At 33.2% G+C, this 23,702-nt stretch overlaps 1 protein-coding gene across 2 annotated transcripts; it reads right to left on the bottom strand.

Annotated features, from left to right (window-relative positions):
* Window positions 1-4,556: 4,556 nt before the first annotated feature.
* Window positions 4,557-22,838, bottom strand: LOC129224340 (uncharacterized). 2 transcript variants are annotated; one of them, XM_054858781.1, is made up of 7 exons: window positions 22,765-22,838; window positions 18,647-18,746; window positions 14,562-14,622; window positions 13,525-13,632; window positions 11,637-11,696; window positions 8,954-9,160; window positions 4,557-6,377 (listed from the first exon to the last, which is right to left on the bottom strand). In XM_054858781.1, the coding sequence occupies exons 2-7, from the start codon at window positions 18,686-18,688 to the stop codon at window positions 6,196-6,198; spliced, it is 660 nt and encodes a 219-aa protein (XP_054714756.1). In that variant the 5' UTR covers window positions 18,689-18,746; window positions 22,765-22,838; the 3' UTR covers window positions 4,557-6,195. The 2 variants fall into 2 exon arrangements, with proteins under 2 accessions (XP_054714756.1, XP_054714757.1); XM_054858782.1 differs by lacking the exon at window positions 22,765-22,838 and adding an exon at window positions 21,892-21,994.
* Between the last annotated feature and the right edge of the window lie 864 nt (window positions 22,839-23,702).

The raw sequence follows: 23,702 nt of genomic DNA, 5'->3' as shown, positions 1-23,702 counted from the left end.
AATTGAAAATATCGGATATATATCAAAATATCCGATATATATCAAAATCTCGGATATTTTCGAACATTGGGTTTGGTTCATACCTCGTCCCTGGGTTCGATTTCCTCATAGATATAGTATTAGATACACAATTTCGTAGTAGCAACCACTGGCTGTATTGAGTGCGGAAGGATTGGTGAATCTCGAAAGTAGACGGGAAAAAGTTGGCTGCATCGCACTGAAGAAAATTATCCTGCTCTAGTTAATTCAATTTTGCAGTTTGTTATGAAAATTTTACTGTAAGCAGTTTCCTTTTTTTTTAAAATTTCACTTTGGATTTTCCTTTTTCAGACCCTTGCCCGTTTACTGGTTGGCACGTGGTGCATTGAGGTCGTGGGTTTGATTCCCACCAGTGCCTGAGTGGTTTCATCACTCTTTGCTGTAAATATTTCTTGTGTCGCCTTGTTTGTTTGTCAATAAAAATTAAAAATTTCCGTACTTTTTGAAAGGACAGAGACAAGGTGTGTAGTAGCAGTTCTCATGTTACTGCTTTCGAAATCTCTCCTTCCCCATCTTAAAAATCGATTCTCTTTCTCACTGCCTCATATGTTCCCAATCTCTTGTAATTCCACTTCGAAAATCGTCTGTCCCTTTTGGAACACCTTGTATTTACACAAGCAAAGGAATACCTGTAGAGAAATCGAATTCATCGTAGAGCAAACGAGAGGTTCAAACGAACATTTATTATTTCATTTATCACTAAACAATTAAAAGAACTAAAAATTTCTATTAATCGAAGAAATTCTAGACAAAAATTAAAATTTCTAGTTTTTTCAAAAAATGTTTTTTTTTTTTTTGTTTTAATTCATATTTTGCATTAATTATTGCACAACTTTACATTAAAAAAAATAAAAATTCAAAGATTTTACGGCAAAATTATCATAAATTGGATTATCCGGAATAATTGCTAACCCAGACGGGGACATTTTCTGAACATCCCTGTTAAATCGATATTTTACTATTAAAGAAACTGTTCAACACTGCACTCTGCTGAAAAGTTTGGAATATCGGTTTCCTACTTTTTATTTTACTGAATTAGTTTGCAATACGGTTCACGGTTTGTTGTGTCACGGTTGTGTCACGGCTCTAATAATTCTGAAGTTACTGCTAAGAAACTACGTTTGAATACTGATATGAAGTTGTTGGAATTTTTCCTCCTACAATGCATTAATTTATGCAGTATGATAAATTTTAGGCATCCTTTGATGCAAGGACGGATACAAGGGATGACTCTTTGAACCGAGATGCAAGAACTCTAGTTCGGTACATTTTCGATACTGAAGTTCAAAAAACGTAATTTCAGACGATTTTTAATAATATTACAAAAAGTAGTGCTATCCTTCGTTTTTTTTTTTTTTTTTTTTTTTTCAGAATGGGGTCGTTTCCAAAATTTTAAAAGTATTTTTTCTAAAAGAGCTTGCTTAAAAACATAGGATCGGACCATTTTTTAAATAATTTGTTTAAGTCTAGTATTTAAAAAAAACTACTTAAATCGATGCGCTTTCATTGTTTAAGCTTCAGCCGATGACATCACAAATGTAAGAAATGCCATTCAGTGTTGCCATTCACAGTGCAAAATACTTAATTCTCATCTTTACTCAAGTGTATTGGCAACGATATGGTTAATAGCAAGCGTAGAGCGCAATTTTAATTCACTTCTTGATTATCATAACGTGGAAACGCGATAGATAGAAAGATGCGCCAAAGAGCATCATTTGTGACGTCATCAAGGCCACGCCTTGTTTGAAAAAACGGACATTTTAAAAAATTAATTAAAAAATAACTGTTGGAAAAATGAAAGTATTTTCTGGGTCCATGTTTTTTTTTTTTTTTTTTGCTTATTCTATCAATTTCAGTGACAAAAAGAACTACTTTTGACTGAAGAAAAAAACCCCATTGTAGTCCTATAAACGCAATTGTAGCACATCTCTTAACACTTCAGTCATAGGGATCGCCAATTGAAACTTAGTTTAGGAAGTTTTTCGAATTTCCAAAAGTTCCATTTTTGGACGATGTTAGATGACATTAAATGGGATTCGCGACTCTCCCCTGGAAAGGTTTTTGAATTGAAGTCGAAAAAAGTAATTATAGAACACCTTTGAAAACGTTAAGGTAAGGGATGCGGTAAAATACTCTTCCGGAATTTTTTTGAAATGGAAGCTCAAAAAAAAAAAAAAAAATAAAATAAAAAAAAATAAATAAATAAATAAATAAAAAACTTTAATTTGAGACGATCTTCCATGATGTAAGGAGGCTGAGGTTTAGGAATTTATAAAAGCGTAAGTATCTGGAAATGAATCGCCCCCTCCTTGAATACTTTCTGGATCCGCCCTTGCTTTGATGCTATGACATCAAAATGGGAAGTATAAAAACATTTAGAAAAGTATATTTTTCTGATTGAGAGTGCCACTACTTTAATTGAAATATTTTTTTTTTACATCACATTCCTCAAAGTTACATACATGGTTCAAATTTACCCTAAATGTCATGATATTTTCGAAACAGGTTAAAATTTCATTTAAAATGGTTTTAATGATTCGTACATTACTTTTGAAGAAAGTTTTTTTTTTTTTAAGTTTAACGCCAATAAATTCAAGAACAGTTAAAATATCAGGGAAACTACTAGAATTGTCGGGTCTACATAACTTTAATAACTTAATTTTTGCGTAAGCAATTATCAAAAGTTTTGCAGCTACAATTTAGCAGGCACTTCTAATTGGCAAGTCTTTTCACTTTAAAGGGACGATGCTTTACATCAAAGAATGTTTTATAGAATTATCATAGCTTTTGGAATTATTTTATTGCATCGTACACCTGGGAGTAATCGATAACTAAAATTAGTAGTTACATATTTAATGCTTAATATTTATATTTTTTTATTTTAAGTTCTTGATACAGTTACAAATTTTGTAGTTACGGAAGAACTTGTTACATTTTTTAAAATTAAACTTCATTTGTCGATATAACTTTAGCTATAGTTAAGCAAAAACATTTTTAACTACTTCCTTCTATGTATTTTTAAATACATTGTGAAGAGTGTAGTTTAAAAAATATTGATTTAAAACTAACGTGTAACATGGATACGTAAAAGAAATTCAGTACAATTTTTTTTCCAAGTATTTGCTATTTTCTTGACTGAAGTAACTGGCTTTAATTAACTCCACAGAACAAGAGCAAACTACTATAGTATCTGAACTTTTAAGTTGACAACTAACTATAATTCTTATTTGGAAGCGGAAATTTGGCTTATTTTGATTATTCGGATTATTTTATATTCAAACTATCTCAATGTTCACATTTAAATGATCCTAAAACAAGGTCTAACTTTTATGAAGACCTCACGGAGCCTGCTAATTCCGCACCTTGGATTGTATACTATTTAAAACCCCTACGCCACGTATTCTTAGATATGGCCGAGGGAAGAGGTATAATTCAGATTTCAAATATGTCGCCCCATTTTGAGCGACACAACTCATAATTTAAGAAAAGCACCTTTATTTTTTATTTGAACATTTTAAATTTTATTACTGAAATGTTACCGAGATAAGATGGTTTCTGCAATTAACTGACGAAACTCCAACAGCATTGGAGATAATGAGTTATACGTAACATAATAACTTATCCTTAAATACACAATGCACTCATTTTTTTTTTTTTTTTTACTGGGGGGTAAGAAATAGAGAAATTTGGAATCAAAGTTGTCCCGAGTGATAGCAAGCATAAACGAGCTGATGTGTGCATCACGTGACTTCCTTTTACTCCAATTTAATGTAATATCCCCATTATTGGCATTCTTAATGTGATCCAATTGTTTACTCTCTAAATATCACCGACCGTGGCCAAATTGAAACCAGATTTTAAAAAAAAACACCAAATTTTTTACCAAGTTGGCGAAAAAACTTGGCGACCAAAATACGGGCGATAATCGCCAAGTTTCCGCCAAATTATAACACTACTTAAGTTTACATCGAAATTAACAATGATTTCCCCCCAAAAAGAGGCAAAAGGCCCCTTTAAGAACACCCGAATGCAGCCAAAAGGGGAGGTGCACAACTAGACCCCACTATAGGAGTCTACGTACCAAATTTCAACTTTCTAGGACATACCGTTCTTGAGTTATGCGACATACATACGCACATACAGACGTCATGAGAAAACTCGTTGTAATTAACTCGGGAATCGTCAAAATGGATATTTCGCGTGTCTATACGTTCTTGGGCACTTATCCACGTAAGGTCGAGTCGAAAAAGAAACTTAACATCCATTCGGGGGTGAGTAAAATGGAAATTTAGGTGGATTTTTGAGTGAAAATTTTTTCTCGAATACAATACTTCCTTTTTTGTAAAAGGAAGTAAAAAGAAAGAACGAAAACAGCCTGTAGTCAATCATGTATGAAAAAGTCACGAATCATAAACTAAAAACTTTATTATTATTTATAATTATAAAAATATAAATACACAATTAAAAGTATCACATAACTAAATACACATTCAGTTACACAAATGAGAGATAAATATCATCAAAGAGTATTTTTTCAAAGAGTAGAAAAATTTTACATAAGAAAGCTAGCTAAAAATTCATTTGTGTTAAAATCTTTAAAAGCTTATAAAATGTAAATAAAACAAGAAAAGGGTGCAAAATTATCCTGTTTTATGAAAGTTTTTCAATGTTTTGCTATGGTGCTGTAAATATTATTTTATATTTAAAGTATGCTTATATGTACAAAACAAAATAAAACAGCCAATTTAAAAATTTACGCGCAAGTCCTAATTTAAATAAAGTTTCATGACATAATCCTCCCAGCCAAATATGGATTTTTAATTGTGTTTGATGTTTTGGATTTCAAATTTAGTTTTTTTTTAAATCTGTTGTACTGTTTTCTAGAGCAATTTTTCGCTTTTATTATTTTATTATGAACTATTAATCTATTATGAACTCTGAAGCTATTAAGCAAATATAAAATTTAAATGTGTGCTTTTTAAATTAAAAATTGGATTCATCAAAATTTTGCGCATTTTATCACTTAAAACAAGAAAAGAAAAAGGTGTATACTGTATTCAAGTTAAAGAATAGCTTTCTAATTTTAAAAGTCCAGTTCTGTGGCAAACTCTTTGAATTATTTGCTGTCAAAATGCTAGAATTCAAGTTAGAAATAAAGATAATGCCTTGTTTTTGGAAAAACTATTATTTGTCATTATTTTGCATACTTGAATACTCAAAGAGAAAAAAAGATGCACAAGTTTTAAAAATGTAACTGTTTATTTTTTTAAAAAAATATGTTTTTTCTGCTTTAAGGGTCTTTCGAGAGTTTTTTTTTTTTTTTTTGGAGAAAAGATTTGATCATGGATAAAATTTTATAGAGAAGATTTTAAAAGTGCCAAAATAATTATTTAAATATGAAAGCATGCAATCACAATTTAATTATGTATTTTATAAAGGTAGCACTTTCTCTTTCAATTCTTAAGCATACAGTTGAATTTTTTCAACGACATATCAAGCGATTTTGTGTGGAAAATAAAGAAATTAAATTTGTACAGAATCAAGAGACATAAATCGCATTTTGTTTAGGCAGAATCATGAAAGATTTTTGTATAAATATTATAACGTTTTTTGAATGAATGATACTATTCAAAAGATTTAACGAGCCACAGAATGAGGAGCGAGGCATGGAATTAAAATTGATATTTTTTAAGTATTACATTTTGAGCTTAAAATAACATAATTAGTTTTGACAAAAAGTCTAGATTTAAAACCTCAAAAAATATTTGCGTTAGAAACTTTATGCACTTTAATTCTTGAAACATCTACATATGAGAAAAAACAATTCAAAGTCGTTTATTAATAAATTTAAAAGGACGTTTAAACAATATTTCTAATGATGAAATTTTTTTATTTTCTTTTCTATTAATATCATCATTAAGAAGTATTTACATTTCTTGACCACGGTTGGATAACTCACACAGAAGACCAATCAAGCACAAAATTTCATTTAAAACATTTTTGTAGCTAAAGAAATTTCTACTAAAAAATGGTGTATTTTAGCACATGGAATAGCGCTAAAAAATTTAATGTTGCTTTCAGATCCATTTTTAAAGTCATTTTCCGGATGAGCTTTATTTTTCAACATCTTCGTGCCTTCACACAAAGTCATCGCGGCTACCAGCAAGTCATCGCAAAGCACACCACCATGCCAGAAATGATGATCAAAGTACCAAAGAACACGAAGATGAAATTAAGCAGCCAGAATGCGAAACCGTATAAGTGCGGGTTGCAGTAGTTTTTCCCGTCATTAATCTTCTCATCAAAGTTAGGGTTAGTGCTGTACACATAATAGCAACCTGAAAACAGAAATAATTTGTAAATGATACAAGAAAACTGTCATTGTATATACTAATAATAACAGTAATAGTAATAGCAGTAACATTATAACAAAATTTTTAATAATAGTAGGAATAATAATAATAATAATGTAAAATAATAATAGTAATAGTAATAACAATAATATTGTAACAAAAATTTTAATAATCGTAGGAAAATAATAATAATAATAATGACAATAATAGTAATTGCAAAAAAAAAAAAAAAAAAAAAAAAAAAAAAAAAAAAACCGTAAAAAAAAACAAAACAAAAATCATAATTATTATTAACCAAAAATAATAATAACAATTACAATAATAAATTCATCACAACGATAACTACGAAATTGCCCTAAGAATTTCATTTTGCAGACAGTACCCAAGCCAAATAGATATTCGATGGATCTTCAACATGATGCAAAATCGCAAGATATGGATGCCGAAGATTTACCGCATCTTGAAAGTCACCGGCTGGGGCTGGGTTTGAACTCGTGAACTTAGGGGTAAGAGGCTTACGTCTAACCACCAAGCCATCCAACCGACTAAACCTGGATTGCAAAATAGTGCCGTGCATATGTCTGCAAGTAATTCAAAATCGTATGAAATTTAAATTCATTTAATATTCAATATGACTGTTGAAAAGTTTGAAATAAAAGTTTTTGGCGAAAAAAAATTCTTTTCTGTTTACCACCTTGACTAGTAAATCAGCGCAGCTTTTAGTTTTAATATCATAGCGTTGTTGGAGCCAAATTCTAGGCTCGATTCAAAATGAAAAGAAAAAAGAAAATGAAGCACGAATTGAGAGCACGGTGCTCTCTCGGTTTACCCCGCAGTTTAACCGACATTTAAACTTCCCCTCCCCCCCCCCCCCCGCCTTAATATATCAAAAGGTATAATTGAAAATGATAAACAGGGGTGGGGGAAGGAATTTTTTTGTCGGCGAATTGGAGGAGCACCGAATCTTTCACGACGCTTTGTTGAGTGTTGTTCACTTTTGTACCGATGAAGAGGCTTCGTTGTTGCCTTGCAGTGGCGGCGATTCAAGGGGGGGGGGCAAGGTGGGGGTGACCGCCCCAGCACTTTTTTCATCATTAAAGATCGCCTGAACGTTTTTAAGATTTTAATCTGAAAAAAAATCTGGGCCAGCGATAGCTTAAAACTGCATTTTTTAGACTTCGGTTTCGAAAAATTTCCGGAGGAGAATCCGCAAACACGCACTCTCCTTGCATCTTCAAAGAAAAACCCTAAATTTGTGTTATTATGAGATTCCAACTTCGGAATTTTTTTCTAGGAAGCGAATTCGCTTCTCCCTAACATCAGTAAAAATATGTATAAATGCGTTTTTAAACCTCCAATTAAGAAACAAATTCGGAAGTAGTCCTCCACATTTTCCTTCGAAGTCACCGAAGAAAGTCTAAAATTGATGTTTTAAGACTTTATCAGTTCCAAAGATTTACCGGGGAGAACCTCCGAACTCATTCCTTCCTCATTAAGTCATTCAAAAGATATCATAAAATAGCGTTTTTAAAACGATTCATCTCGGGAGAGAACCTCAGAACGCCTTGCTCTCAGTTTGCTAAAGATGTCCTAAATTTTCTTTCTTATGACACCAGTTGTGGGATTATTTTCAGGAAGTTACCTTTACATCACCAAACACGTTTCTTTTGATACTTCAACCATGGCTATCTGCTTCAGCTTCTAAATTTTTTCGAGGACCCTTTAATCCCTTTTTTCCCTTTAATCACTCAAAGATAGCCAAAAGTAAAGTCTTCAGCTTACAAAAATTTCTTGCCCCCGCACTTATAATCCCCAATCGCCGCCTCTGTAATGCCTCGAAATAGCCACATATGCTGTATTTTCTTGATAATTTGTGCTTTATTTACGTTGATTTTAACTTCAGTCATATTTTAGCACAAAGTCTATCTGGTCATTTTTCATTCAAATATAAGCTATTAAAAAAAAAAAAAACCGTTTGTGTTAAACTTATCAAGTTCCAATGTACAATACTATTTATTCCTAGTAACGAAATAGGATTTGTAACAATAGTTTTTGCGTTCAATTTACCAAAAGTAGGTTTGAAACAGAGCAAACAAAACATAATTCAAAACTAACATCAAAACGTGAACCTTGTTTTGCAAAATACAGTGAAACCTGTGCAAGTTGACCACTTGCGGTGCACTTCTTTAGTGGTCAACTTAAACAGGTGGTCAACTTACAGAGGTTGAATTATATGATAAGGTGCCCTATGATTCCGTGCCTGGAAAAAGCGGTCAACTTAGGCAGGCGTTCAACTTACAAGGGTGGTCAACTTCACAGGTTTTACTGCATACGTTTTTTGGCTGTTATGATACAATTTTGCCAACAACGCGAAGTACAATGTTTTTTACAATTGAGTTTCACTATCTCAACGTATACTGATGTAAGCAAATGCGTTGAATAGACATTTTTTCTCTCTAATGTATATAATTTTTTGCTTTTATGCTATTGCCCTTGTAAATTTGGATTATTTGAAGGAATTGATAAATACTATATTGAAAAAAATATTTAATGATATTTACTTGCAAAGAACCATAGTAAGAGGAAGATGTTAATGACAACATTGATCCATCCTATGACAGTGTGTCTCTTTGGAATGCCAGTTTCGCTAAATCTCTTGAACCTGTCAACGAAGTTGATGACGTTGCTCAACATGCAGACACAACCAGCAACAATTAAGGTGATAGGTATCATGAATTGTGCAGGGCAGTCATGGAAGTATTCAGCACCTGTTAATAACAAAGGAAATAAATATTCACAAGCTTAACTTGGAAGATTTTTTTTAAAACGAAATTCAAGTGAGAAGGCAATTGAAGCTGAAAGTCTGTTTGGATGTCTGGATCTCTGTCTGGATCTCTCTCTGTCAGGATCTCTGTGACGCGCAAAGCGCCTAGACTGTTCGGCCGATTTTCATGCAATTTGGTACAAAATTAGTTTGTAGCATGGGGATGTGCACCTCGAAGCGATTTTTCAAAAATTCGATTTTGTTCTTTTTATATTCCAATTTTAAGAAAATTTTACCGAGCAAATTATCACGACGTGGACGAATAAACTACGGAATTATCATAAAGTGGAACCGTAACATGGGCAAGCAAATGAATATAGCAAATTGGCGAGAAGTTCATCATCCATTATTTGTAAATGTACAGGCGAACCAAATAACCTTTTAATTTTCTACTACGGGCAAAGCCGTGCGGGTACCACTAGTTTGCTAATAAATTAGAAAGTTCCTAAAATTTTGACTAATATTAGAACGATTTTTAATTCCGAACAAACCAAAAAAAAAAAGTCAGTTCGGTTTTTAGATGCATCTCTGTTCAGAAAGTAGTTACAATGTAATCAGTGGTGTTCCCATTGGGTATACTCCATATACGCCGTATACTCTCAAATATGTTTTAGACATACGGCGTATACCCTCAATCGTCAAAAATTTTCATATTATGACATATTATGTATATGATCGCTTACACATATTGTGCAACTGATTCCTGGGAGTATACCCTCAGAAAAATTGATGTGCACATCCCCCTCCCCAACGGCGATGGCGCAATCCGTCAATTGCTACGGAGCACCCCCTCCCCCCCCCAACCCCCGAACTAGAGCAAATCCCAAAGTGCCACCAAAAGCCTTGTAACACCCCCCCCCCCTCCCGTAAAAATTTCAATGACACAGTCTGCGCCATGTTGCACACCTAATGGTTATCCAGTGAATAACTGAACATTTATACGCTATACATTTGCCAAATAAATTCGTATGATGAAATCACTACATTTTCTTTAAAAAGCGTGAGTCATCTAGATTTTTTTTTAAATTTAAAATGCTTCAAAACGTGTTACATCGTTTTATGTGTAGTTAAAATGTATGCCTACATTAATTATTAGTGGCTGACTAAACGTGCCGTATTTCTATTTCTAAACTTATTGGGAGCACTTTATTTTCTTCAATTATGTGACGTAAAATCATCCTTCTCTTCAGGAACCAAGGGTACCATCCATCATTTGACACAAACTAATTCACTGTGAATAAAACTAATACGATTAAGTATTTTCCTCCAAATCATACATAGAAAATGGTTGCCTTTGTTACAATTTACAGCCAGTGAAATACGAAAATCGAGTATGATTTTAGTTGCAGTGACAATGACGACAAATTTTTAGAAGAAAAAGTAAAAGATGCACTTTTGCAGTAAGTTACCGACCTTAAGCCAGGACTAAGGCGGAATTACATGGAATGTACCGACAGCCCGGTCATCACACACAGAGACTGCAGTTTCGTCCTTATTATGGACTCATCAGTCTGGACTAGTGAATAACCGATCTTCACTATTCCAGAGTGTTCAGTCTATAACAAGGACAAAACTGCAGTCTCTGGATGTGATAATTGGGTGGTACATTGCATACAGATGCACTTGCCAATTTTTTAATGTAACAGTGCCGTTTTCTAGGTATGAAATATGTTTAAAAGAGAGGCTTTAATGCTTTCCTACCAGAACCAAACTATTTTCGCAAATTACATCCTTATTAATCACAATGCGTCTTATGCACCATAGAAGCCGGGAAATATATTATGTGGAAACGCAAGCACTGACAATGGGCAATTTAACAAGGGAAAAAAATGTTGATTGATTTACTATTCAAATCTTAGTTTCAGTAAATTTATTAAATACTAGTGGTACCCGCACGACTTTGCCCGTAGTTGAAAATTAAAAAGTCATTTGGTTCGCCTGTATATTTACTAATAATGGATGACGAATTTCTCGCCAATTCGCTATGTTCATTTGCTCGCCAATGTTACGGTTCCACGTTATGATAATTTCGTAACTTACTCTTCCACGTTGCGATAATTTGCTCGGTAAAATTTTCTTAAAATTGGAATATAAAAAGAACAAAATCGAATTTTCGAAAAATCGCTTCGAGGTGCACACCCCCATGCTACAAACTAACTTTGTGCCAAATTTCATAAAAGTCGGCCTAACGGACCGCTGTGCGCGTCACAGAGATCCAGACAGAGATACTTTCAGCTTTATTATTAGTAAAAATATGTAAAATAATGATCAGTGGTAAATTTATCACTGGAGTAATAATAGCTATTAGGAATTGAAGAACTAAAGTTTATGGAAATCATTTTTCAAAACTGATCGAAACTATCGGCAATAAGATACAATTTTGAAGTCAAAAATGCGGAAATCAAATTAAATATACTTACCAATGACAATCATTACGATGGGGACTGTAATCATGACAATCAAAACGATGGTCCATACAACTGCAATATAAAAATAATACATACTTTTAAGATCTTGAAGAATATTAAAATTCAAAAACATTAATGTTTTATTTTGAATTTTCTTGCACAGCAAGTATGATGTTGCATAAAGCAGTATTGTTCAGAAAATGTGGAATATACTATAAGGTTTTTTAAACTTAAGGAAATGTGTTCAATAATTATTGAACAGTGCTGTAATATTGTAAAGGTTTTATGCTTTACGGCTGGAAAAATATGATGTAAATCATCCGAGATAAATGTGGTCAAAAAAGAAAGATCGAAAATGAAAAGAAGAAAATAGAAGGAAGAAAGACATCGTGAGAAGAGGTGAGCTGAATTGGATGATGTTTTCGTTTGCTGAAGAAGAAAATCGGAATAAGGAAGAAATGGCGAGAAGAGGTGAGCTGAGAATCGGATGATGTGTTTCGTTTGCTGCAGAAGAAAATCGAAGGAAGGAAGAAATGGAGAGAGTGTTCCGTTTGCTGAAGAAGAAAATTCGAATAAAGAAGAAATGGGGAAAAGAGGTGAGCTGAATTGGATGATGCGTATCGTTTGCAGAAGAAGAAAATCGAAAGAAAAAATAAATGGAGAGAAGAGGTTAGCTGAATTGGATGATGGTTTCGTTTGCTGAAGAAGAAAATCGGAATAAGGAAGAAATGGGGAGAAGAGGTGATCTGAATTGGATGATGTGTTTCGTTTACAGATATTTTAGTTATCTTTCTGTTTGAGATCAGCACTGTAAAAAACTTCTGAAACCTCGAAATGGCTCTTTGCTTTCATGTTAAAATATTTCCTTTATGATCCCTATATTTAATTCGCTTTTAGCGCCTGATTTCTACACATAAATGCTTTACTGCAAAATAACAAAACTTGTTATACGGTGTAGTGTAATATTTGTGAGGAAGTTCAACGATACATTGCGTAAATATCAAATAGTGCAACGATCTTAAAAGTTTACAATTATACAGAATACAGTGGAGTCTTAACTTACGCGAGGGATGGCCCCTCGAACTAAATCAAAATTTCGCATCGTGACAAAGGGCATGTATACGACTTTTTGATAAACATACACTTATTTTAGACACTTGTAAACATCCCTCAAACTGTCTTAAACTGTTCCTTAAATTTATATTATCTTTTCCTACATAAAGAGCTAAATTTATACTGCATTTAACAATAACTGTCTAATGCAGCGTAATATACTGTTACGATGCGCAAAATTTTTCTTTAATTGTAAGAGACCTTCTCTGCCTCTTCCCGTCTTCACTAGCTTTGGATGAGTAGCGCACAAAGGTGACATTTTAATGTGGGGTGGCTATTTGTTCACTCTAACAAAGCTGAGTTTAGACTGGTACGTTGAGGGAGCTTCACCTTTCAGCCATGCTAAAGAGAGTTAAGTTTTATGCAGTGAAATTTCGTTACAACGAACTTCAAGCGGCCGCACATTTTGTTCGTTGTAACGAGATTTTCGTTGTAATGGAATTCGAGCAACGTAATGGAAATCAAATCGGGACTGAAATTTTCTTTCGTTGAAACGGATATTTCTTTGCGTCGATATCCGTTGTAACGGGATTTCACGGTATTTCCTAGCCAGTAACGAAGCAGATACTTACGCTCCGCGCTTCGCTACCGAAAAATCTCGTGTTTCGGGCGAATAGTTCGCGTTAATTCAGAGATACGTTACTCATTTTAAACTCCCGTTTTATGTATTTCACGTAAGTCAAATCACGTTGTAGCGCAAGTTTATTGTACACCAAAATTATTTTTAAACTTGCTTACTTTTTTTTACTGTAACAAAATTAAATGAATCAGATCATTTAGCACTTACTTGACCCTATCAGAAGGGCAAAAAAGGCCATGCAAAACCCGCAGCATGATATATTCTCCTCTTTGGCTTTTCGCACTTGAGACAGAAAAGTTTGAGGGACTTCTGTAACTGTAAGGGAAAAGTTAAAAAACATTAACTATTAAAATCACAAAAATATATTTTCTAAATTTGATGTTAAAATAATTTAAAAAAGCGTTTTTATAATTTGATTTAACTTTGTGAGCAAGCAATCTTTATAAAACCTGAACCATGAAAACTAGTTAAGCCCTAGTTATTTTCCTCAACAATTCCATTACGCTACCAAATTTTCTTTTGCTTTTTAACCTGATTCTTCCTCATAAAGGTTTTACTGACAAATAATTAAGAAAACATAGTGAACCTAATGTTAAAATTCGAGCAAAAATTCAACGAAACATTGCGTAAACCTCATAAATTACAATGATTTGTTGAAATCTTGAAAAAGTGCATAATTATTTTTAGCTTTCCATGTAAAAACTAGTTATTTCGACAAACTGGATTTCGAAAAAAAAAAAATAATAATAATAATTGCATTGCGTTTGTAAATATTTAAGCACTCAGAAAAAAAAAAAATTCTACAAAATTAAACATTTTTCAATGTTAAACGAAAAAACCAAAAAAAAAAAAAAAAAACTTTTTGCAATGTATTTTGTTTTTCTTTTTGTAGCTATAGTATAAATATCTAATTGTATAAAAGTAAAAGAAAAAAAAAAAACTACAAATATTTAATTGTATCTAAAAAAAAAAATTTATTACTAGCTGTAAAAAGTTGAAATCATATTCTCTTCTCTCACACAGTAATTAATGCCTTTTCTTTTTCATTTAATATCCTTGTTTACCTATGTATTCCATTAATATATCCCATTATCATTTAAAAATACTATTTTTCTATGTAGGAAACGATTGTACAATATTTTATCAATCAAGTTAGAAAACATTTTCTATTTTCCTTCAAACTGGGTAAATTAATTAATATCCATTGTATACATAAAAGTTTTAATAATAAAGTAAAGACTCACCGTTCGGCCCCGTTGTTCCTCCTCTCCCACCTTCAATGTTCTGATAGCTCCCTCGGGAAGTCTAAAATTTCAAACGATGCATTAATAACCATATAAAAATAATAATTAGACAAAATACAGTAGAACCTCGTTTATCCGGCTCTCGTGGATCCGGATTAAATTTATCAACTTGGGTGGAAGAAGCTTTTTAATTGTTACTAAAAACAAAAACAGATACTAGTAACTATACGGTTGTCAAATTACTTTCAAGGCTGAGTTCAAGTAGCGTCGGGGCTGCATATAAACAACCTTTACTTTGCTAGAGACCATGTAAAAATTTGGAGATTGTTGATTGGCTACCGTGTAAAAACATTATCCGTATCTCTTAAAGCTTGTTTTGCGTGCTCTATTTATTGTTTAGTTTCGAAACAAGATCTTCTAGACATGATTGCAACAAGTAAAAAACATTCAAATGTGAATTCAGAATTTCTGACGGACGGAAATTGTTGATGTGCTTTGGATGGGGAAAAAAGCATGGGCGACGCATTTGCGTCAGAAGTCCAATCAGATTCTCAAAGGTCTCTAAATGATTAAAGGTTGTTTATATGCGTCGGAGCTCTCAACACATTTTTAGTTTGTTCCTTGGTAGAAAAGAGATCTAAATTCTAAAAAAAGAGACGTAAAAGGGACTTAAATTGGGAAGCACTCATAAATTGGTAGTAATCGGTAACATGCCATTTTGCCGATAGTTTATAATTGTCCAATTTTTACCAAATAATACCCTGAAGAATTATGTTTTGATTAAAATTACTTTCGCCTGGAGTAGGGTTCGGAAACCGCTTTGGAGTTAAGAGCATTTTGTTTAAGGATGTGGTAAATTATTCTTTAATTGAGCCAAATAATAATATTTACATCGCTATCAGCCTATGGAAACTAAAGGCCCGGAAGTTAGAAGGGAACGCCGCGGAATCGGATAAGCACAAGTTTCATACGTTTTATAGGGAAATGGTGGTTCGGCGACGAAACTGACAAGGAGCCAGTATTGGCTCCCGGAGGCCCCGTTTCGCTGTCGTCGCAGCAAAAACTACGACTACAGTGTAAGAAACTATCTTGTACTTCTACTGAAAAGCAATTTATACGAATTTTTGAAATGGGATGAAACTCAAAAAGGTTTTGAGTTTTGAGACAAGTGATCAATCAAAACAATTGTTCTGATTCACGGCTGACTTGAATCTCAGTTGTTTAAAAGGTTTCCCAAACGAGAACGAGAAGTCAGGGAAAAGTTGTTGATCGACAAGTTAGTATAAAAGTTCTTTCTTATGCCAAATACATTATTTTGGAAGATGAAATGACCCGATATGTGTCGTAAATTTTTTATGTGAATTTCTTACTGCTATGAATGTAAGGAATTTTACTTCGGCGTCAAACCTGAGAATGGAATGCTTTCTCTTATTAATAGTTTTCTCTCTGTTCCCGTCTAAAGAAAAATATTGTTTTTTATGTATAAAAGTTCGTAGAAATTGAGCCTCATTATTATGTTCCAGAAAGAAATGCCAAAACGCAATACTCATAACACACGGCTCGTATTATTTTATATGTGCACTAACATTTATGCACGATTAAAGTATATTTTATTAAAATTTAATTATTACAAAAATATTTAATTCACAATTCGCAACTCCAATAAACTATAGGGGGCACTGCAGCCACTGTAAAATGGCGGATGAAAAAGGTAAAACAAACAAATGCCGCAACTTTTGACTTGCTTTGACGCTCAGTGAATGACAGTTATTTTTCATCGTGTTTGTGGGAAGCTTTCTTTTCTATTCTTCGGAACATACATAATATCACAAACTGTCTGAAGCTTGTAATTTACCCCCAACGAAAACACGTGGAATGGAATGTTTTACTTTTTGCTTTAGTATTGTTAATCACCGCAAGGTAGCGTATTCGAGCTCTGGAATTGCGAATAATGCAACAAATTACGATTCTGTTAAATAATCAATACAAATTGAAAAAAACTGGGGCTGATATTAAGTTTTATTTAATGTCTTTTCGAACAAGTCGTTTTCTCTTTTTCTTTTCTAAAAGATAAGAATTTTTGCAAATATCTTAAGTTAGCAATAATACTTCGGCTTAAACTGTGTCTCTGAAAGGACGATGTGTAAGGGGCCCTTCATCAATTACGTAAGGACGATTTTGGCAATTTTTGCTCCTCCTCCCCCCCATGTAAGGGTACGTATGATTTTGCAAACCCTTCCCCCCTATTCTTACGTAAGATTCCATTTCGTTTTTCAAAATATTAAAATAACGATTCGTACACCATTGGAATCGTTACTAAATTCACTGTTATTAAATTAAACCTTTTTGTGCAAGGAAATATGTACTAAAAGGTTGGAATCTAGACTAAATGTTTTTTCGACATTTTTTTTTGTATATGATTCGATACTCATAGACTAATAATAAGAGTAGACCGAGCTATGGCAACCCTTTTCTGCTCATAAACCAAACCATGTGACTGGTGGATATCCTAGCAACAGCGGGCGTTAATCGTAGCAGACGATCAACGCCAGCGCGAAATAAAATAAATATAATTTATAAAACACGGAAGAATGATCTTTTATGGAGTCCGATTTGTAAATTTGTTATTCTAAGTTGTAAATATTTTGTTAATATAGTGAGTTTTTCGTTTAGATAGTATTGTGCATTTTCTTTAGTCAATTTCAATAACTCTCTAAGCAATAAAAGATGCAAGCGACCAAGAAGAATCAGCAAACGGTAAGATTTTTACCTACAGTTTCAATTTAAGATACCGATTAAACGTTTACGCCATTTCGTTCACGCCAACGCTGACAGCTCCAAATGAAATAAAAGTTACCGAAAACTGATCAAAAACTATTACTAATGTCAAAATAATGCATAACTAAAAGAAAAACAGTTCAATCTCTGCACCTGGAAGTTTTTTTTAATAAAAACACATTGTCTTAAAATACATGTCGAGTGCCAAACTATAGATAATGCTGCAATCTAGCAACCATGCTGCCAAAGTCTTCGCCAAGCCCTTCCACTAGTCACATGATACATCTATGAACCAATTTTCTTCATCAGCAAGCATGAGAAAGCTCGGTCTACTCTTATTATTAGTCTATGGCGATACTCGTTCAAAATAAAACATGCCATAAGTTGTGCGATTCTTTTATTATATTTTACACTATTCATTCTTTGTATAAAACAAATAAAACCCAGCTCATCCTAATACGTTTTTTACCTTCCAGTCGCAAATGAAATATTATCCCTGTCAAACCACTTGACCGCGCGATTTCTAATGTAAAATATCAACTTGGAAAATATTAAGTAAGAATGGGTCTAACCCCTCCCCCCCCCAAAGTAAGGGTATGTAGAGATTTTTCAACTCCCCCCTGGGACCCTTACGTAATTAATGAATGGCCCCTAACCACACCTTTGATAGACAATAGGTTTTTTTCCCTTCATGTTTTGGTATTGTAACAAAATTGACCCTTTAGTATTACAACATCTTATTCCCCTATTAAAGAGAAGTCTTGTTGAGAAAGTATTAAAAGTCAACTACAATATTTCGATTCAGCTTGTATCTCGGAAAGAAAGATAGTATCAAGCAGCTTTAAAGGGTAATAGCATTTTTTTTTTTTTCATGTTTCAGCATTGCGATATAACTGATTCGCGAATATTTTATGCTTGCAAATGAATTTTTTGAGGAGAGTTGGGAGAAATCGGACAGCTGCGTTTTCACGGGAATAAAAATGTGAAAAATAATTTCTACTATTTCTAGTCCACTAGATGCAGCGGTTTAGGCTCTTACTTGATTCTAATCTTTTACATCTACTGGACACGCTAGAAATAACGTTTCACATTTTTTTCCTCGACATAATACAGCTGTCCCATTCCCCCTAACCCTCCCCGGCAATCCGGAATGAAACAACAAGCAGATGAAATTAAATACAAGTCCGTGTTTACAAACATTCAAAAATAAACATTTCCACTTCAATATCCGGCTCTGAATATTGTTCGCAGTAACACACACTAAAACGACATTCGAACAGAAGAGCAAATAAACACAGAGAACTTACCCCCTGTTCATTGGGAACGAGCTGATCCGTGCTCTGATACATGACGCGTTACGTCTTTGAACCACGTGATGACAATTGTATGCGGTTGCCAGCAGAAGTTCTGTAGAGGAGAAATAATGAGCAAAAATAAAACAAAGTCAATGTCAACAGGTGTTCTAACAGATAACGGCTGCTGATATTACGTTCTTTTTTTTTCTCTCCCAGCTTTTGGTAAATAGACTGGTTATGCTCCAGCATCTTGTGTTATTTGACATTTCGAATGTTGTCGGTAGGACTACGGAGTTGGAGTTGGACTGCTTTTGGGATAAAACTGGGGCGCCCCGATTGGAGGTCACTGTGACCTTACAAAAATTTCATTGTACGGCAATTTTTTTCTGACGGTTTGGCAAAATTTGGAATTCTATCCGACAAAATTATCATCATTTGGCGAAATTTTGAGTTCCATTTGGCAAAATTTGGATTGCCATTCGGCAAAATTATCATCCTTTGACGGAAATTTGGAGTTCTATTCGGCAAGTTGACGATTTCAGGTCTCCCAAAAAACTTTAGTTCGGTTTTATTTGACATTTCGAATGTTGTCGGCAGGACTACGGAGTTGGAGTTGGACTGATTTTGGGGTAAAGCTGGGGCGCCCCGATTGGAGCTCACTGTGACCTTCCAAAAATTTCACTATACGGCAAGTATTTTTCTGACGGTTCGGCAAAATTTAGTGTTCTATCCGACAAAATTATCATCATTCGGCGAAATTTGGAGTTCCATTTGGCAAAATTTGGAGTGCCATTCGGCAAAATTATCATCATTTGACGGAATTTGGAGTTCTATTCGGCAAGTTGAGAATTTCAGGCCTCCCAAAAAAATTAAGTTCGGTTCGCCTCTGAGAATAAAAGTCGGAATCGGGAGCCGAAGGGCTTAAAATTTTTAGAGTCGGAGTCAGTTCTTTTCCCTCCTTGTCCACAACTCTGGCAGAGCTGCAGAATCGGAATCAGATTGATTTTGGGATAAAAGATCCATAGTTGGAGTTAAAGGCTCTTAAATTCCAGTAGTCGGATCCAGGTTCAGCCTTTTTCCTTCGACTCCACAGCCCTGGTTTTTGGTGCGTATAATGATGGTCAAAATTTTGATAAAGAGCTCTTACATTAAATCAGAGTTGAATTTGCATAGGAGCTCTCGCGCTTCTTTCAATTCTATGTGAATTTTCACATATTGAACGAAATTCAGACTATTTACGAAATAAATATGTTATGAAAAGACTACAAGGATCCTGATTTTTTTTTTTTTTTTGAAATTAAGCCTCTAATTCCAATAATGTGAATGAGTGATCTCAGAAGTATTTTCCTTTAAGAGTGAGTATACAGTACTGTTTATGATGTTGTAATTCACAAGCAAAAGAAGTGATTTTCTTCACAACAGCATTAAAATGAAAACAAATATCACGTTTTACAACTTACGAAGAGCTTATTAGGAAAAACAATAAAGTAGAAAATTAAGTCAAGATTACATGAAGGTGAGTTTCATGGTGCATTTAATGTTCATTAAATTCTTTTTTACCTGATATTAATAGATAAAATCTTGACTAATATTTAGGTAGCAAGATCCAAAACTGGTAATACATTCCAGATTATTCCGAGTTATAGGTAAATGAACAATTTTATAAATACACAAATTTGAAAAAAATGCAATAAGCATGTTTTTCAGACTCACAAGGAATCATTTTTTCAATGTAAAATATCTGAGCAGTTGGGGAGAATTGAAACATCTCAAAATTTATTGACGAAAAACTTCCTTCATTTCTAAAGCTGATTTAATCAAATTACATTTACCACATCCGAAGTATATTTCATGTTGTTTTTGTGAACAAAATAAATCTATCAACAAAATGAATTCTATTTAATTTATAGAACATGTTGTATTTCAAAAAATGTAAGGTTATATATGAGGCAGTGAGAAGCGAAGGGTAGTAAGTGGCAAAAATAAAAATTTGGAGATAACCAGTACACATGGTAGGTGAACCTCTCCTCTGTCTTGGGGCAAGAGATGGTACTAGTAGCCCTGGTAGTTGCTGCTATACAGCATGATTTAGAAAAAAATTCAATGAAAGCCTACCTAGGAGCTAATCTTTAAACGCGTTTTACTCAAAGCTTGAAAATGTCCACTTACATCCCTTTGCTTCTCACTGCCTCATATTGTCTCCCAAAAACAAATGGAATCAGCCAAATGTGAGGAATCGGGATCATTCGCTTATTTTCAACCAACAAAAGCAAGTTTTTTAAGTTTTTAGTTCCTTGTTGAAACTTGTCAACCATTCCATTTTTACTTAAGCTAACAATTGATACTTAAAGAAAAAAAAATTAAAAATCAAAAGTCAATTTGTAGAAGAAAAAAAAAACACTCGAAACTTTTTTTAAAGTTGTATTCAAAGCAGTCAAGAAACTGTAAAAGAAGCAATATAGATCTTAAGGAAACTCAATAACCTGTTTACGCGTAATGTTAAATTGCTAAACTTTATGTTCCTTTCTCTGAAAAAATTTTAATGATAGAAATTTACAATTTTCAGTGTTTTTAAGAGGCATCTTAAAGTCTAGAACTTTGACACAAATCTGTTTGTTTCATAATTTATCAAATTTTCTACAATATTAACTTTTTTAATGAAACCAGACACCGTTTTTGACCAGAAAAACAGCTGTTTAGGAAAAAGTGAGAGTTCTAAAGAAAAAATTTCACTTCAGTATAATTTTTACTATACAGGGTGTTCCGTTTTAAACAGCAGGACCTAGATTTTCGCAACCGTTAGTCCTAGATATATACTTCCAATTGCAAAAATGTTCAAAATCAGATGCAGGGTTAAGGTATTGAAAGTTTGTAGTAAAAATAAAAATGAGTCAAAAAATTCAAAATTTAACTTTTTATACTGACCCCAGGTCCCCTAACTTATATTTAGGGAAATAATCTCCATTCAAAAATAATTTCAACAAAAAGAGTTTGAAATTAGTACGACTAATATTCACCGAGATATGAAACGCAGCGTTTTGTGACTTGGACCACTTTTCACTCGCCGTCAATAACACCTTTTTTTGGGGGGGGGGGGGGAATATAGCGGTTAACAAGTGTTTAAAATGATATGGGTGCATAGAGCGTGGTTTCGCAAATTGTTCGAGGTTTTGTGGTGCGTTTTTGCGTATCACGGCATAACATTTTCATTTATTTTTGAATAGCAATGAAAAATATAAATATCTTGTTTTTCTTACTTTGACGACCTGTCATTCTTCTGAAAGGGCGACAAGTTCCAATCTCATCTTCTGTATGGTCCCTTAAAACTTTGAAATGGAATATCTCCTTGAGTTTTAGTCACTTCAAACTTTCAATAACTTAACTCTGCACCTGATTTTGAAAATTTTTGCAATTGGAAGTAAACATCGAGGACTAACGGTAGCGAAAATAAAGGTCTTGCAGGTTAAAACGGAACACCTTGTATAAGTAAAATGTGGTGAAAATTTCAAAGAAATATGAAAAAAAAAATGAGTTTTTAAAATCGACGTTTTGAGAAAGTCGCATTTGAAAGTAATATTGTACGTACATTTTAATACATTCCATTAATAAAACTGAATAAATACCTTTGTGCTTGAAAAGTAAAAATAAAAAATAACGTATAATTACACAAAAATTGCAGATTTCTGCATACATGTGTTTCAGAGTTACAAGGAACTTCTTTTTCAATGGAAAATAAGTGATGAAGCAGCGTGTGTATGCAGTAATCGGCAATTATTATTATTATTTTTTTTTTTTTGCAATTACACGTTGTTATTTTTTATTTTTATATTCCATTAATATTTAAATTCCGTTACTTTTAATCTATATTGAAAAATAAATTCGGTGGCACTTGAAAGCTCTTGATTTAAATATTTTGAATAGATAAAAACTGGAAAATTATTACTCTTTTTAAGGTTTTAGTGCAATAACTCCTTTTAAATTATCAATAAGTTGTCGGTAATAATATATTTTGCATTACTCCAAAGTATGAAAGGCAGATATTTTTGGCAAGTAAAGTTTTAGAAAAACAAAGGGACCTTCCGGAAAATCTGTAAGAAAAGTTTCAACTTGAAAAGTGAAATAAACCTTACCACCAAAAAAGTAAGTATCCAAATAATCCTGTACGAGTATTTAGTACAACGGAGTTGTACTCACTAGAACCACTGACTTTTATCTCCAAAGTTGCAGAGGATATCCTTTTATAACATCGAGAAAGAGAAATTCGCAAATCACATGTTTTGTGAAATTGATATAACGTAATGCACTTGATTTGGAAAATGATGTTCCATTGAATTGTGCTCCAACGATGTGCAATTTTAATATCAAAAATCACTTTATCTGATTGGAGGGCTGGTCACCTTTTGGAGTCGATAAGGATTCTCTGAATGTTTTCACAATCAGATGAAACTAGTCATTATCTCTTCCCCAATAACAATTAATTTGACATATTAACAGTTATATAAAATTTATGTACAGTGGCTCCCAAAAGTGTTCGTACACTTTGAAATTTTTCAGTAAAACCAAAATAACGCGAAACGGAATTCGAATATGAAGTCCAATATTTTTTCACATCTCATTCCTATGTCATTCTAAATACAACCCAGTAATTTTTCCAAAATATTGACGGATTTTCGTTTTGAAATGGGTCAAAAAACGAAGAGACAGAGAAATAACGCGCCACAAAAGTCATCGCATACTCAAATGTTTTCGAATAAATTCATGATTAAAATTGTCATGTGTCGTATTTTTATTAGTTTTGCATTGTGTTGACCCTTAAACGTCATTTGGCTTTAATTTTGTGTTTATTTATTCCTTAATATTGTGCTTATTACTTTAAAATGATTAGTATTCGTGAAAAACTACAAACACCATTCGAAATTTGAATTTTTTCCTCACAGTGGCGGTAAATAGGTTTGAAATGTTTCTAAATTAGTTAATTTATTTCATTCTATAGTAAAGTGCTTGATAAAATGCTTTAAAGAAAAGAATCGGACCGAAAACAAGGTAAGAAAAGGTCAACCTGCAAAGT

Source organism: Uloborus diversus, chromosome 6, assembly GCF_026930045.1.
Source record: "Uloborus diversus isolate 005 chromosome 6, Udiv.v.3.1, whole genome shotgun sequence".
NCBI lineage: Eukaryota > Metazoa > Arthropoda > Arachnida > Araneae > Uloboridae > Uloborus > Uloborus diversus.
The sequence above is the reverse complement of the archived record's forward strand: the minus strand, read 5'-3'. Positions and strand labels throughout refer to the sequence as shown.

Bases quoted from the DNA above. Each gene is read 5' to 3' on its own strand.
- LOC129224340 (XM_054858781.1), bottom strand. From the start codon at position 18,688: ATGTATCAGAGCACGGATCAGCTCGTTCCCAATGAACAGGGG. The intron at 14,623-18,646 runs GTAAGTTCTCTG...TTGAAATTTTAG, and splicing joins TCGTTCCCAATGAACAGGGG to ACTTCCCGAGGGAGCTATCA. The intron at 11,697-13,524 runs GTAAGTGCTAAA...TTTATATTGCAG, and splicing joins TGCCCTTCTGATAGGGTCAA to TTGTATGGACCATCGTTTTG.